Here is a 15,744-nt window from a genome sequence, read left to right on the forward strand (position 1 = left end):
AGGTGAACTTACAAAACCAGCAGTTGGCGCGTGTACTTCCAGTTCTACAGAAACACATGCTTATGCAGAAATGCACACACATGCCAAGGTGCGGAGCTGCAGGAACACTGTAGGCTGTGTACAGCGGCTCTCCTTCACTTCCGCACCATAAATGTGTGTTTGCTATATGAGGGAACGCTGGGAGAAAAGAGGAATTCATGTTGGTGTTTATTTGAGTTTTGGCCAAATCCAACCTGGGACGAATGCTTTGGCGGGTCTCTGCACCAAACCCCAGCCGCTCCTGTACCCCCAGCCAGTCACACACACATACTGTACACACTCAGACCATCATGCGCACACACATCAAAAACTTTACTACTTTGACACACACACATACCTGTCCATCCTACCCATACCTAGGTGTTTGTCTTTCCCTGCCCACTGGTTTAGGTCCTCCCAGGGCAGGTATTTCCCTTTCTTACACACACACACACACACACACACACACACACACACACACACACACACACACACACACACACACACACACAGGAGCTGCAGGGGGGGGGGGCTGTCTGTGGGCTGAGTGTGTGAACCACTTGCATTGATAACCTGCAGCTCAGAGTCACTCTGTCTCACTTTGTGGCCGTCCCCCTCGCCAGGAACTCCCTTCGCCCTGCTCTGTCTGCTTTCTACCTTCTCACTCCAGGACCGTCCACGGACGTGCTCTCCCTCTGCTTTAAGTCGTCACCCCTGTCGCTGTCGCCATGACGCCTACCCCGCCGCTGTTCATGCTGCTGTTGCTTGGGCTAATGGGAGCCCATGCCACCGTAGACGTCCGCACAGCCGCCGCCATGGGTAAGAATGATGACCTTTAACCCCTGAAGTTGATCCTAGTTAGATAATAGTGTCATGTGTGAATAATACATCAAACTCTTTATCCTGAAAAAATGTTAACTGTTTGAAAAACTTAGCCTCAGTGAGAATCATGATGCCTGAGTGAAATCTGGTCTTAAGAGACTGAGACAAAGACTTTATCCTATAAGATATTTATCTTGAAATGAACGATGACAAGATGTATATGAAGTTTTTGCATCTGCAGTTTTTGCTCTGTAGAGTAAAATAAAGATAGATAACAGACAGGTAGTAAGGACAAAAGTAGAATTTGTATTTTATTATTAAAATACTATAAAATCCTATTTTTGTTTCATTTCATGGCTCTTATTTTATTGGCACATAAGAATTTAATTCTATTGTTTATTGTCATTGATTTGCGGTGATTTGTCAGTACTGCACAATGTTGTGGTTTCATGTTACTGTTTAAATTGAATGCGTCAAATGTTGTATGTGCACAATTTGGAGTGCGGCAGTTGGTACAATGTGTGTGTGGGTGTGTGTGTGAACTGAATGGAGGGAGAGAGGTGAAGGGTGAGAAGGGAGATCAGTGACGTTTAACTGACGCTGGAAATTTTTGTGAGCACTAATTAGTTTAATAATTAAGTTTAATTTATTTAATAAAGTAAAAAACAACTGAGCTCTCAATGAAAATCTTCACTTCCTTTGCTTTTTTAATATCAGACACTTTCACAAAATCATTTTGTGTCTCACACACACATCATGTAACTCTGTCAGGTGTTAGTTTGATAAAGTAAAAGTAAAAGTAAAACAGTTTGATCAGTAGAGGTTTTCTGAGATTTTTCTGAAACGTCTCAGGTTCTTCCTCAGTGATTAAAAAAAAGAAAGAAAGAAAGGAAGAAGAAAGAAACAATTATAATAGTAAATATTTTGTGTATAAGATATGTTAGGATGCTTTAAAAAAACAGATTTAAATCTTGTGGCTTCTCATTTGATCTTTTTGCTCCTTCATTTTTCTAGCTGAGCTTTCCTCCACCTCTGCCTCTCTCTTCACCTCTGTTGCCTCTGTACATCACATCTCTCCAGCCTCCATCAACTCTGCCCTCCCCTTTTCCTCTCACTACCTCCTTTTTCTCCATGCTCCTCCCACCCTCCCCCTTTTCTTCCCTCTTCATTAAGCCCCGTATCTGAATATTGACTTATACATTTCATACCATCTAATAAAAATTGATGGCACAATATCAGATAATAATCACACTCCCTTCTCTTTATGTACAGCGGCAGGTTTGTGCAAAACCCGTCCCACAGACATCGTGTTCATCATCGACAGCAGTCGCAGCGTTCGTCCTTCAGAGTTTGAGCAAGTCAAGGTCTTCCTGGCGAAGGTCATTGAAGGCCTGGACGTCGGACCCAATGCAACCCGCGTGGGAGTTGTCAACTATGCCAGCCGTGTCAAGAACGAGGCATGTGTATGATTTATTAATGTGTTTTTGTCGTTGGTTGAACCACTTTCTATTGCTGACCTTTCTCTGATGCACCTGCAGGTGTCTCTTAAGACTCACCGCACCAAAGCTGGACTGATCAAGGCCGTGACCAAGATCGAGCCGCTGTCCACTGGAACAATGACTGGACTGGCCATCCAGTTCGCCCTGAACGTGGCCTTCAGCGAGGGCGAGGGCGCTCGTGTCAAATCTCCCGATATCAGCAAGGTCACATACACATTTTGCATTTTCACCATTTCATAATCCTTTTCAGTGTACTGTGTCTAACTCTGCAAGTCTTCATGACAGGTTGCCATCATTGTGACAGATGGGCGTCCCCAGGACAACGTAAAAGACATCGCTGTCCGTGCCCGTGATGCCGGCATTGAGATTTTTGCCATCGGTGTGGGACGTGTGGATATGAGCACTCTGAAGCAGATGGCCAGTGAGCCTATGGACGACCATGTGGACTACGTGGAGAGCTACAGCGTCATCGAGAAGCTCACCAAGAAGTTCCAAGAGGCCTTCTGTGGTAAGTCGAGAGGAGAGGTAAGAGGAAGTGAGAGGAGGAGAGGGAAAGATGAGCAGTGTTGTTTGGGTTTATGTTTACAGTTAGAGACTCGGAGGAAATAAAGAGGGATTAGTCCTCAGTGATAGAGGCCCGGCTGAAAAATAGATTAATTCATAATCCATGCCTTCATCCCCGTGGAGAGAGCTGTGTGCTGGCCTTCCTGCACTGAGGGTAAGGTGTTAGGACTGTCATCTTTTCATTCTAGTTTACTGTTCCCTCCCTTTTGTCCTCACCACAGTAGATTCACTGATTCAGACTCATTAAATATTCCCAGTGCACGAGGGCATCAGGGCAGGAACAACCTTTGGGAACCAAATCTGCTCCTGGTGATCAGTCTCACATAAACTGAGAGGCGAGACTGATCTATCTGTAATTACCGATCCATTAGTGACATCATTAAACCTCTAATTAGTGATGTCCTTCGGCGCTCACAATCTGCGGCGGTTTTGACTGCTGCCTGCCACCAGTCTCGCTGCAGATGTTTCCGTCCGAAGGCAGAGCTGCATGGTCGCAGAGTTGGATTGTTATTGGATGAGCCTGAGCATTCAATTGAGAAACTGACATGCAGGTGTTGCTTATTTAAGGCAACTCCAATGTTTTCCACCTGGTCGTTTTAAGGATCCACTGGATTTCTGCATCATCCACCCAAGCATCTTAAACATTGTTCACGTCTACTGCAGGTCACAGTGGATCATTAAAAAAATGAGATGCTAGATTTTCAAACTGACATAGTTTCATTCTCTCCTCCTAACCCCAACCACCCCTCCCCATCTTTGTGTGTGTGTGTGTGTACGTATGTGCTCTGCATCCACACACACACACACACACAGTGTCCGACCTGTGTGCCACTGGGGATCATGATTGTGAGCAGGTATGCATCAGCAGCCCTGGATCATACAAGTGTGCCTGCAAAGATGGCTTTACCCTCATGGACAATGGTCGCAGCTGCAGTGGTGAGTGTGTGCAAGTGTGTATGAAAGCATTAGTTCAAGCATGATCGTTGTGCTCACACATTAACATGCTGTGTATGTGTGTTTGTGTGCGTGTGTGTGTGTTGCCAGCTTGCAGCAACTCTGCAACAGATGTGGTGTTCCTGATTGACGGCTCTAAGAGTGTTCGTCCTGAGAACTTTGAGCTGGTGAAGAAGTGGATCAACCAGATCATCGACAAACTGGATGTGTCTGACAGCAAGGCTCACGTTGGACTGGTGCAGTACTCCAGCTCAGTCAAAGAGGTAAGTGTCTGTCTTTTGCTTACAGGATCACCACAATGATCCACTTCCTTCCATATCACATCATCATCCCATTTCTGTCCCACAGGAGTTTCCCCTGGGTCGCTACAACAACAAGAAGGACCTGAAGGATGCTGTGAAGAAGATGGCCTACATGGAGAGGGGAACCATGACAGGTCAGGCCCTCCGCTATATGCTCGATAACAGCTTCAACACAGGTCACGGTGCCCGGCCCGGAGTCACCAAGGTGGGCATTGTGTTCACTGACGGACGCAGCCAGGACTACATCGGAGACGCTGCAAAGAAGGCCAAGGAAAATGGTAGGGAGGAGAGGAACATTAGAGAAATGTAAGTAAACTCATAGAAAAACCCTCTTACGTCAGTGGGATAAAGGGCCCTTGTGTGTATGTTTCAGGCTTTAAGATGTATGCTGTGGGAGTGGGCAATGCAGTGGAGGATGAGTTGAAAACGATTGCCTCTGAGCCAACTGCAGAGCACTACTTCTACACCGCTGACTTCAAGGCCATGACCCAGATCGCCAAGAAACTGCAGATTAACATCTGCCAAGGTCAGAAGACTTCATTAAGTACAAACAGAAATAATAATAATAAATAAGTGCATGAATGATTTCACTGTACGTTCTAGTAGAGCGAGTCAAAACTTTAACTTGTGCTCTCTGATCCCACAGAGGATGACCCTTGCGAATGCGACTCCCTCGTAAAGTTCCAAAAGAAAGTAGAAGATGCTCTACAGGCACTAACAAAAAAATATATCCTTTACAACAGGTGAAATGGTCCGAGGATGTGATGTTGGGAGGGAGGGGATTAATGCTGTGGGTTTATTGTCTTGATGTTTTCATCGTTCTCTCCTTGACAAAATCTTACTAGAGAGCATGTCGAAGAGGATCGCCTTGCTGGAGAACAAAATCGTCTGAGGACTCAAAACCCACTTTCCCCTCTACATCTGCACACTCACTCACGTACTTACACAACACACACAAAAGTTTTTTTACTTCCTGTAAAATGCTGAAGAGGAAACCGTGCATGTGTGTATATGAAGCCTGACCTCTGCCTGTATCCTGAAACTCTCCCAAACCACCTCTGCCTCCTCCTTTTCTTGGTCTTTACCTCCTTCACCCTTTGGTCTCCTGGGACACGAAGCGCTGGTTGCCATGGGGACCACACCTTTGTGTGTGCGTGCGCTCTGAAAGTCATCCTCCATAGCCAGCCTGTGCGTTTGTTAATAAAACTCTTCCCTCATAGGGAAATGGTGACAGTTCGCTGAAGGTTTGTTTCCTTAGTTGCTGCCACAATGTTGAATCTTTCCAAACCGCAGTCTGTGTTGTTTATGTCAATAGAGAAGCAGCACATCACCTTCACTTGTCTGTTTATATGTCACTGTCATCTTTCCTTCTCTATCTTCACCTTTCTTCTCTTCCCCACACACAAAGGTATCTAATATTATAAATGGTATATATATACAGGTAAATTAATATAAGATATATGTCTGGAAATAAGGGTACACCATTGATGTTTTTTATTTTCCTAAATAAAGGTGATTCAGGAAGTAAATATTTTAAAATTGTGAAACTATTTTTTACATAAACTTACACAAAGAGTAATGCACATATACACACAGTTTCAGTTCATCTATTTTATCTCTGTGGTCTTTGGCTATTAAAGGTGGGCTTCAGGGACCAGGAGGGCTACATGGATGTTCCCAACAAAATGGTGAATGGCTTCAATTCACTGCAGAATTGCAACTTGGTCATAAAAACTATCGTAAAGGGCTAAACTTCCTCTCAAACTGCAATGATCCGGACAAAGTCAGAGGTGGATCAACAGTCTATTGCTGATCTTTTGAGTTTCTGTTTTTTTCACTGACACATAATGTGAATCAGTTAACAATTTATTGTCAGTAAATGATTGATTGAATTTGTTTATCAAGAAACTATTAAAAATGCAAAATATGTGCTACAATATAAGTTTCATATTATGAAATCAAAGCTTTTTTGCTCGACAGTTTAGGCTGTGGTAGGTGTGATGGGCATTTATACACCATGTAATCCGATTAATGGGAAATAAAAGTATCAGCACATTAATGTGTACATTTATAGAACATGAATATTGAATATTGCAAACAGATATACTGTGTGTAAAATTGTATTATATAATTTATTTCATTTGTTTACTACCATTATTTGTGGTGTGTTTGGAGTGAGTTTTATTCTAGCACGTGGCAACTTGTAATAAAGCTTTAAATGGAGAATAAAACAACTAGTGAGTGAGCAGGTGTCAGAAGTGGAGCACAGAGACAGAACCCTGTGTTCATTCAAACTTATAAACCTGAGAGCAACCATCAGTGAAAGTTTGAGACGCGTCACGATGACGTAGCAGAAGTGAGACAGCGGCTCTGAAGAGCAGCTGAAACGATCCCGGACAGAAGCGGCTCCTTTTCTCCCGGAGCCTCGGAAAGCTGCTCTGAGACGCGAAATGGTTCGATGCTGAGCTCAGGGAGTCCATCACAGATACAACCCACCGGCTCATAGGGTTTTTATCATCGACACGACAGACGCGCTGCCGAAACACCGCAGCATCTGCTCAGGCTAGCGAGGCTAGCTCAGCGAGCTAACCCCGGCTTCTTGCGTCAGGCAGCCCGGTATGAGAGAGAGGAACAGCCGCTAGCTCTGAAGGAGGTCCGTCTCCGTTAATAATTTGTGGAGCTGAGGATTGCGCAGTGAACCGGGAGAGACAGCGGACACCTCAGGTATTCAGCAGGGGAGAAGCTTCACGCTAACGTCAGGAGTTTATAGCTAACATCAGCTAGCGGTAACGTCAGGTGCCTCCGGTGCTGCCACAGTCTGAGCTCCGGGCGCTGAGACGAGTCATGGCCGGTAACCCCTCTGCAGGCGTCAGCTGCAAGGCTAACGGACAGAAGACACCGGGGCGAGTGTCCCGCCGCTCGTGTCGCCTCCAGTCCGAGTCCGAGTCCGACGTTGTGCCGACCGCGAAGAGCTTAGCTCGACTGTGCAGCCGGGACGAAGAGGAGCGGGCAGCGGCTCTGGAGGAGCTGAGCCAGGGGATCCTGGTGAGTCTGGGGCTGGACAAGCCCGGCTCGGCGCGGCTGAGCAAACGGACTCTCCTGCATCTGCTCCGCCTGTCCCGCTCGTGTCCGCTACAGGAGGTGCGGGAGAGGGCAGCCGGGCTCCTGAGGACCGCACAGGTAACGTGAGGATACTTTTTTTATGTGTCTGCCTCCATGTTTACAGACCTGTAGCAACACAGACATGGACTGGTCCGCGCTGATGCCAGATTCATATCAGGCAGGAGTTTGTCACATTTTTAGGACCATTGATTTCGCCTTCTATCATGAAACACCAGCATTAAGTGGATGAGTGGTTAATGTGAATGGGGATGATACACCTGATGAACTATCGGTTTTGTGTGTTGGATTGCGGGTTATTTCATCAGACAAACTGGGGGAGGTGACGCAAGACTCAGCTGCGGTGTACGAAAACAAGCAGGCCGGACACGCCCCCTCTCGCTGCTGTGAAAAGCAGCAGACACACCCCCCCCCCGGTCCCTGCTCAGCTTCTAGAGACCAGTCACAGTCAGACTTCATGTGAGGCTTTACACCAGCGATCACTTTATTTCTCTCCTCTGCTGGAATCAAGAAGCTGTGACTTCTCTCCTCCTCATGACGTCTGTGAGTCTGACGCTCGGTTTGTTGGGGATTTGATAATCCGCATGTTATGAAACGAGTTACAGCTGCTCCGGTCAAAGTAGATCTGGTCAAGTTCAACGGAGCTGAAGGTTTTGCAGATATTTGCTATGATCATTCTATCTGTAACAATTGTTCCTTAATTTGACGTCTAACCTTTAAGTTTTTGTTTGCTTGAAACATTTCTGAACTAGATTCAGTATTAATCCAGATCCAACACTTTGAAAAGTGAAGATTATATAGTTTATTGATGATTAATGAACAGAAAATAGTTTTCGGCTTTGTGCGTAATCAGTAAATGTCACATTTCAAGCAAATAATGCCAATCGTGTCTTAGCTCTCACTTTCACTTAGGAGACTTTGATGTCTGTCTTTTGTCTCGTGATGATTCACTCAACGTTTTAGATTTTACTCTGTTGACAAAACAAGTAATTAGATAATAATAGCTCTAATATTAAAATATTAGTTCTATAGCACTTATATAAACAAGGTTACAAACTGCTTTATAAAAGAAATAGACCAAACAACAGAGCAAAATAAGAAAGTCAAAAATAAGAAATATAAAATAAAATAAAATTCTAAAAACAAACACTCATTAAAACTAATTTAGTTGATATGGCCTTGAAATGGTGATGAGCATATTTCACCATTTTCTAAAGTTTGATAGATCAAACGATTATTTAATAATATAATCAGCAGATTAATCATGAAAAACAAATGAGTCACTAATTATTCACTGTACAATTGACTCTGTGCTTTCCATACTTCCAGGAACAAGGAGTTGAAGTACCTCGGGCTCTGGCCTCCGGTCCAAGTGCCTTTATCCCTGCAAAACAGGTATTTATGACGAGTAGAGTACATTTATTTATGGATATTGTATTAGTATTCACACATGAACCTCATGACCTATCTATCAATGTTAAAACCTGTATGCAGAAGATTTTTTTTATTATAACAACAAGAAATTTCCATTTATGTAGTCAGTCAGTCAGTATTGTTTTATTGTGGTCACGAAAACATTCATTTATTTAAGTTCTCATGTCCACACTTCAAATCTGTAGTCTCACAAGTTGATTTCAGTGCAACACAAAGCCGACCTCTGTTATCTCAGGCTTTTATACGGCTTGTTGCACACTGCCATCGTGATAAACAGTCAGATCAGATCATAACCTCTTGTGCCAGGTGTTGCTAGTAACACTGAACTGTACTTGTGATGGTAAATTCTGTTCCACATTGGCTCAAATGAACGATATATCAGATTGGAAAACAACTATCTCCTTTCATTGTGTGTCTGGGACATATTTTATGATATTTAAAGCTACTCTCTGAGCAGTGTTGACAATTATTCTGCTGCAATATTATGGAGCCTGTTGCTTCATGTCATCAAGAGACGCAACACCAGTAATGTGTTGCAGAAGCTGATGACTGTCCATGCTGCTTTCATATGTGACTCACTCCTAACTTTCCACAGGAGAAAAGGGGAAGTGCTGCTGTTTATGCCCACAGGAGAACGTGTCCTCAAATGTATTTGAAAATATATAGTGCTTAGCTGTCGAGGTATCAGTTATGAACATTGACTCCTTCTTCAGACGCTGAAAGAAGAGCTGGACCAGGACATTCTGATCGAGTCCTTTCTTTCACTGGGTCGTGTGGACCATGTCACCATGGTGATGGCCCTGCACCCTGCCTACCTCAGCTGCTTCCTGAGGGCCCAGCATGCTTTGTTGGAGCTGGACGGCCCCTTGCCCTGTCACTGGAGACATTACATTGCCCTCATGGTAAGAAAGACAAAATATATGATGATTAAACAGTGATACCTCCTTTTAGTTCTGCTTTACCTCAAAAATAAAGACTTCAGCTGTTTCTTATGTACAAAAAGCAATCAAATTGAGGAAGTGCAAAACTTTCAGCAAGAAACTGCTGAATATAAAATCTAGCAGGGGTTTTCCAAAATACAGATATGCGAGCGCTGCAGTGTTAGATCAACTGGATCATTGTTTGCTACCTTAAATTTGTTGTGTTTATCTTCTATCCATACATACACAATAAACCCTTTCATAAGAAGTGAATAAAAATGCATCAAATACATATTTGTGTGCTCTGAAATTGCTCTTGGCTATAAATGGAGCAGTTATGGTGTAAATGTGCTGCATTCAAATGGCACTTTATGAGTCTTATCGACCACTCAAAAGGCTTCACACATCCCATTCCCACACTCATGGCACAGCCCTCAGGTCTGGGTGAGTGGGATTTTGTAGGAGTTACAACCATGTTTTTGCCTTGTGTTTATTACCTTGTTTATTATGCATTAATTCTTTTTGTGTCAAATGAGGCAGAAATAACAAAAGCAATAAACACTGTAAAGCCTGTAATTGGCCTGTGAAAGGCTCAGTTCAAGAGTTTAAATATTCAAAATAATGGCACACTTTGTTTTTCAACGTTTCCAACTGAAACTCTCATAGTTGGATACACAAACCTGCAACAAATGAAATGAACAAAGCCGTTACAGTAGAAAGAACTGATAGTAATATCTATCGTCAGTGCTTGATCTTAATGGAACGTAATGAAAACTGTCAGTAGCTTTATTAATTTACTGTTATGTGAAAATGTCCCTGGACAAACAATTGCTCTTACTGTAGTTTCACAGTTTGTGCTTTTACACTTCAGCTTTCAGAACAAACAGATGTTTTGATGTTTTATCCTTATGATGCTCCACTTTGGACTTGTGTAACAGGTCATTGACTCATTGGTATTTCAGTGTCTATTGAACCAATGATACTGGACTGATTACCAGCTGAAGGAGGGACAGATGTTAGACATATGCCCTATATATTGAAGGATTCAAAACTTGTGCTTTGTAGGCCTGAATTTTGAAGTAAAATACATTCCTGTGTAAAGTAACAAGGTCTTTCCTGACTGAAAATACCCTGCAGCTGCAATGCTCAGGCCAGTGTGCACACAGCCCAGCAACAGTGCCACCAAGGGAGCCATGAACAGCTCCACTAAGACGGCTTTGTTCATTTTGGGTTATTTCAAACATGTTTGGAACGCTCTCAGTTTAGAAATTCTTTTGTTTTTACCCAGTCTGAGTTTACGCATGTTCCTGACCACACTGTGCACACCGTCACCGTTCCCTCGAGTTCTGGGACTATCATAAAGAAGCTACACCATTTGTTTATAGTAATCAACTGCTCATAGACATCAATTTGGCCTGGGAAAAACGTGATGACTATAAGCGGTGTCCACTGTACTAAAATTTTGTCGGGAGGCGGAGGTGTCAAATAATTTGATGCAGGCGACCGCTTGCAGTTCTCTATGCAGGAAAAACCCTGGTTTACTTTTCTTCTGAAGAAAATTCATAGGGAAAATTTCCAGTCAATAGTTGTAGGTACATTTTATACTATTAAACAAAAACATATATGATCTTGAACTTGAGAGAAAGATGAACATGTTGCGTCATTTTTCTGTGAACACTTCTGTGAATACTTTTCTATAACGTCGTTCATATACACGGAGCAGTCTACAGGTTTTTTATTAGATGGCTGTGTACTGACTGGGTTTGTTTCCTCATGTGTTAACTTTGCCTCCTGATGCTTTGCAGGCTGCAGCTCGAAACCACTGCTCGTACCTGGTTCAGCAGCACAGTGCAGGTTTCCTGGAGGCTGGAGGAGAGGAGAGCTGGCTGAGCGGCCTTCAGCACGCTCCCACTAAACTGCACAGCCTGCAGACGCTCAACAAACTGCTGGCGCACAGACCCTGGCTCATTACACAGCAGCACATCCAGGTCAGACACAATGTACTCAACCTACTCCCTGTTCTTCTCTCACCAGTTCTCTCTCATCATTAACTGTAATTGAAATAAAATTTAATACGTTGTATTTCTGACTCACCCATTTCTCTACAAAAGAGACACCCAATAGTTGACTAAGTTGTGAGTAATAAATCCACAGTTTACAGACGCTGACTAATGATCATCTCTTTGTGTCATATGTTGCAGTTGTAGTTTCACATCTTTAAAATGTGATCTACTGTGGGATTGTTATCAGAAATACTCAGACTTCAGATACTTGGTGGACAGCTTGAAAAAAATCCTCCCCCAATCCCTCCAGTAGCTTTTATTTCATCATCTGTCCTGCAGGAGCTGGTGTGTCCTGGGGCGGAGCCTCGCTGGTCACTGGCTGAACTTATCCACGCCGTTATCCTCATGGCACAGGCCCATTCTCTTTCCTCTTTCGTGTGGGGCTGTGGCCTAAACCCGGAACCCGACCACAACGGAGGTTACACCTTCCGACCTCCCTCCCCGGGTCACCCTCCTCGTAGCCCCCATAGCCCTGCTAATGAGGACGGCAGGCAAGAGGTGAGTGAAATGATCAGGAACATAACAGCAAGGCCCATCCTACAAATGTAAATGCCCACGACTGACATTAAGTTGTGTGGTTTTTTCCAATGGCCGCTGCTCTCGTAAAAGATTTGTTAAAGGTACAGAGTAAGTTGCTGAAGCCCGTCTCTCTTCTTATCTTCAGATGGTTGAAGGATCAATGGAGGTGGAGGTGCTGATGAAGAGGATGGTGGAGCTGCAGCAGCAGCAGGAGGAGGAGGAGTGCACACAGGAGGAGATGGTGACTCGTTTTGAGAGGGAGAGGAGCGAGAGCATTCCAACAGGTACCGACCTGCAGGTTTATCCCGTATATTTAATCTGGCATTCACGATCTTGATATGTCTTTACCAAATTCTTCCTGTTTGATGTGGGTTTCTTTGGGGTTTTTTTTTTCACTAGCGGTGGTGCGTGGAGCTCCACCTGACCTGGTGCTGCATCTGGTGGAAGATCCAGAATTCAGATACGAGGATTTTGCACCCAGAGGAGAGCAGGCTCCACCCACCATGAGGGCACAGGTGGGGTTTTCTTTGTCATTATTTTGGCAGATAGATGATGGATCAAATTCATTGTTGATATATTTATTATTTGAACAGGGTTGTGCTCAAATGTATTATTAATTTTAACAATACATTTCTGCTTTATGATTTCAAATCATATGATTTCCAATGTGATGATTTTCCTATTTTTCTCAGTTTTAGTTCAGTTGTAAATTGTCTCAAAATCATCTGGGTTTTGTAATTTTCCACTATTAAACGACACTTTAAAGATTACCTGCTGAACTATTTGATTGTAAAAAGTAAACATCAATACAGTTAATTGATATTAGTTAGTTTCACAGTTTTCTTTGTTGACGATGGTGTGTGATGTGTGCAGGACTATTCGTGGGAGGACCACGGCTTCTCTCTGGTCAACAGACTGCTGCCAGACATGGGCCAGCTGCTGGACGAGAAATTCCAGGTACCCACAAATTCAATGTGACAGAAATACCTGTCTGCCGTGTGGATTGCATGACAGGTCAGCTCCAGGATGTTGTGTTAAATTGGTGTTACACTGTGTGAACAAACTGAAATTTGAAGAAGAGAGAGCTCAGGTTTCCATTTTTGGTCCTGAAGGTGTTCGATTCAGATGTAGTGACTGTAGAGGCCAACTCATTGTTCATGAAACTGATCTTTGCTTTGTAACAAGGTGCATTATCGTGGTTGTAGTGGCCATTAGAAGCTGGTAATAAAGGGATCCACATGGTCAGCAGCAGTACTCACGTAGGCATTCAAACAGTGATAAATTGCTATTAAGGTTCCAAAGATGAAAACACAACATTATAACACCAGCGGCAGCCTGGACGTTGACTCTGGGCAGGCTGGGTTCATGAATTCTGACTCCACCATTTATCTGCTGCAGCCGGAACCCAGGTTCATTAGACCAGGGTGTTTCCAGTTCTCACCTGTGCTGTCACAAGAAAAGAAAAAATCAAAAAGTTTGGTATGGACTTTCAGAAAAGCAGCTTCTACATAGCTCAACAATGCGATTGTCAGTTAACACAGAGAAAACAAAATCTAGTACAATGTGAAAAATCATCTCTCCACGAAATTGCTTTGGTTTATTAAATTGATTTAATAGAAGACAGGAGATGTTTTTGTTTTATTAAAATGCTACTTAATTGTCACATTAAAGGTGGTGAGCACCATGACATACCATAGGATGGCCATGCATGAAGGAGTGGACACACAGACTCTGAGAAAAGCTTTGTGGAACTACATCCACTGCCTCTACGGGATACGGTCAGTAAAACACTTTTGCATTTTGTCTTTGCTGTCACCATTGCTGCTTTCAGACATTCACTGAAGTGCAAATATTTTCTTGAAATTGTTCTAATAGAATGTTTGGAAAATGCCCAAGTGAAAATACAGCAGAAAAATGTCTGTAAAATTAAAAGAGAGTGGGCATGTCGATGACCCAAAAGTGAGAAAGGCAAACTCACAGGGTTTATATCAGAAATCGGCTTAACCTTTGTTTTCCACACACACAGATATGATGATTATGACTATGGCAGCGTGAACGTGTTGCTGGAGCGCTCTCTGAAGTTGTTTGTTAAAACCATGGCCTGCCACCCCGAGCAGACCACGGCTCGTATTTACCATTCCTTCTGGAGGCACTTCAGACACTCTGAAAAGGTATGAATCAGTTCAAACACGCCCCTGACGCTGCCTCTTCAGTCACAATGAAGGAATCATTTGACATTTTACTGTCGTCTTGCTATGGTTCCTTTTTAACAAGGAATTAATAATTTGACATTTAACTGCATCTTTTTTTTCTTATCTTTAAATGTCAATATAGAAAGAGAGTATTACAGACATTACTTGAATGTGTGTCACCCAGTAACCTCAAACTAATGTCACATTACTTTCTTCTTTTTCCTCCTTTTCGCCTGTTTTTTTTTTGCAGGTTCATGCAAACCTAATAGTGATGGAGGCCCGGCTACAGGCTGCCCTTCTGTACACCTTACGAGCCATCACACATTACATGAGATGACGCACTCACTTACGTTTTTGCAGATGCTGAGCCAGCTGTGACATGACCACAGCCCCATGCATTTACACGACATCCACAGTAAAGCTTGCACACGCAGAGCACACACTACACTGAATGTTTGTTCATGCATATCTTTAAGTGTTAATGTTTTCATGCTGCTTCGCGACTGGGCTACCCGATATTTAAAATGTGTTACTTATTTTTTGCACTGAAGTGTATCAGGTTTTTTTCACCGCCTGAGCCTGAGACAGTGACACGTCCACGTGCTACATGTCACTTGTTCAGGTGGAATTAGGACTGATATCATTCAATCATCATCATCATGGTTCAGTTGTTTCCTTTGTTGAACATTGGTTGTTTATCTAACCAATATCTTTTCATCACAATATGACTACTCATACCTCAGTCATCTCTGCAGCGCATTGAGGCTGAAATAAAAAAAAAGACAAAATAACTTGTATTTTTATATACAATAAAAAGTTACTTTGTTATCAAAATAAAACATGTTGTCAGTTTTAATCTGTTCCACACTTAAAAGTTGTATTTAAACAGTGGTGTCTATAATATTGTTTGTCCCAACAGTCCACTACACTGACTGCTGTGCCATTTTTATGTCTCTGCGCTGGCAACAGCCAGTGGCTGGAGACATTATGTTTTGGGGTTGTCCGTCAGTCCCATTCTCATGAATTCTTGGTTTCTTAAGAACGCCTAGAAGGAATTTCTTCGAATTTAGTACAAATGTTCAGTTTGACTCAAGGTTGACCTGAAATGTTCACTCTTTTTTTCGCCTCCAGAGCGCGTCACATTTTGGCAAATGTTCATTTAGACTCACTGATTAAATGTTTTTGTCTTCCTTTTATGCATTTCTTTAAAATTTGACCACTTAAAGATGAACTGATTAGATTTCAGTGGTCAGAGGTCACAGTGACCTCATGAGTCTCAGGGTAAATATTTTGAACGCAGAATGTGGTTATGCATCAGCAGTTATAGATAATCATTG

General features: G+C 43.0%; 2 protein-coding genes across 4 annotated transcripts; both read left to right on the forward strand.

Annotated features, from left to right (window-relative positions):
- The first annotated feature begins 606 nt into the window (after nucleotides 1–606).
- matn1 (matrilin 1) lies at nucleotides 607–5,390 on the forward strand. 2 transcript variants are annotated; one of them, XM_020090917.2, is made up of 10 exons: nucleotides 607–837; nucleotides 2,113–2,297; nucleotides 2,379–2,543; nucleotides 2,625–2,847; nucleotides 3,717–3,839; nucleotides 3,948–4,120; nucleotides 4,206–4,437; nucleotides 4,533–4,685; nucleotides 4,806–4,886; nucleotides 5,002–5,390. In XM_020090917.2, exons 1-10 carry the CDS (start codon nucleotides 747–749, stop codon nucleotides 5,049–5,051), a joined length of 1,476 nt encoding a protein of 491 aa, XP_019946476.1. In that variant the 5' UTR covers nucleotides 607–746; the 3' UTR covers nucleotides 5,052–5,390. The 2 variants fall into 2 exon arrangements, with proteins under 2 accessions (XP_019946476.1, XP_069371968.1); XM_069515867.1 differs by lacking the exon at nucleotides 3,717–3,839.
- A 454-nt stretch (nucleotides 5,391–5,844) lies between these two features.
- Nucleotides 5,845–15,246, forward strand: sesn2 (sestrin 2). Of its 2 annotated transcripts, XM_069515863.1 has the most exons (12): nucleotides 6,492–7,339; nucleotides 7,588–7,822; nucleotides 8,609–8,674; nucleotides 9,427–9,615; nucleotides 11,439–11,621; nucleotides 11,976–12,194; nucleotides 12,361–12,499; nucleotides 12,615–12,730; nucleotides 13,089–13,172; nucleotides 13,887–13,993; nucleotides 14,242–14,386; nucleotides 14,658–15,246. In XM_069515863.1, exons 2-12 carry the CDS (start codon nucleotides 7,814–7,816, stop codon nucleotides 14,742–14,744), a joined length of 1,344 nt encoding a protein of 447 aa, XP_069371964.1. In that variant the 5' UTR covers nucleotides 6,492–7,339; nucleotides 7,588–7,813; the 3' UTR covers nucleotides 14,745–15,246. The 2 variants fall into 2 exon arrangements, with proteins under 2 accessions (XP_019946524.2, XP_069371964.1); XM_020090965.2 differs by lacking the exon at nucleotides 7,588–7,822 and having other exon boundaries at nucleotides 5,845–7,339.
- The last annotated feature ends 498 nt before the right edge of the window (nucleotides 15,247–15,744 follow it).

Source organism: Paralichthys olivaceus, chromosome 20, assembly GCF_024713975.1.
Source record: "Paralichthys olivaceus isolate ysfri-2021 chromosome 20, ASM2471397v2, whole genome shotgun sequence".
NCBI lineage: Eukaryota > Metazoa > Chordata > Actinopteri > Pleuronectiformes > Paralichthyidae > Paralichthys > Paralichthys olivaceus.

Excerpts from the sequence above, each read along its gene's own strand:
- matn1 (XM_020090917.2), top strand. The coding sequence starts at position 747 with ATGACGCCTACCCCGCCGCTGTTCATGCTGCTGTTGCTTGGGCTAATG. Across the intron at positions 2,544-2,624 it reads AATCTCCCGATATCAGCAAG|GTTGCCATCATTGTGACAGA; the intron begins GTCACATACACA and ends TCTTCATGACAG. Across the intron at positions 2,848-3,716 it reads GTTCCAAGAGGCCTTCTGTG|TGTCCGACCTGTGTGCCACT; the intron begins GTAAGTCGAGAG and ends ACACACACACAG.
- sesn2 (XM_020090965.2), top strand. The coding sequence starts at position 7,004 with ATGGCCGGTAACCCCTCTGCAGGCGTCAGCTGCAAGGCTAACGGACAG. Across the intron at positions 13,994-14,241 it reads CACTGCCTCTACGGGATACG|ATATGATGATTATGACTATG; the intron begins GTCAGTAAAACA and ends CCACACACACAG. Across the intron at positions 14,387-14,657 it reads ACTTCAGACACTCTGAAAAG|GTTCATGCAAACCTAATAGT; the intron begins GTATGAATCAGT and ends TTTTTTTTGCAG.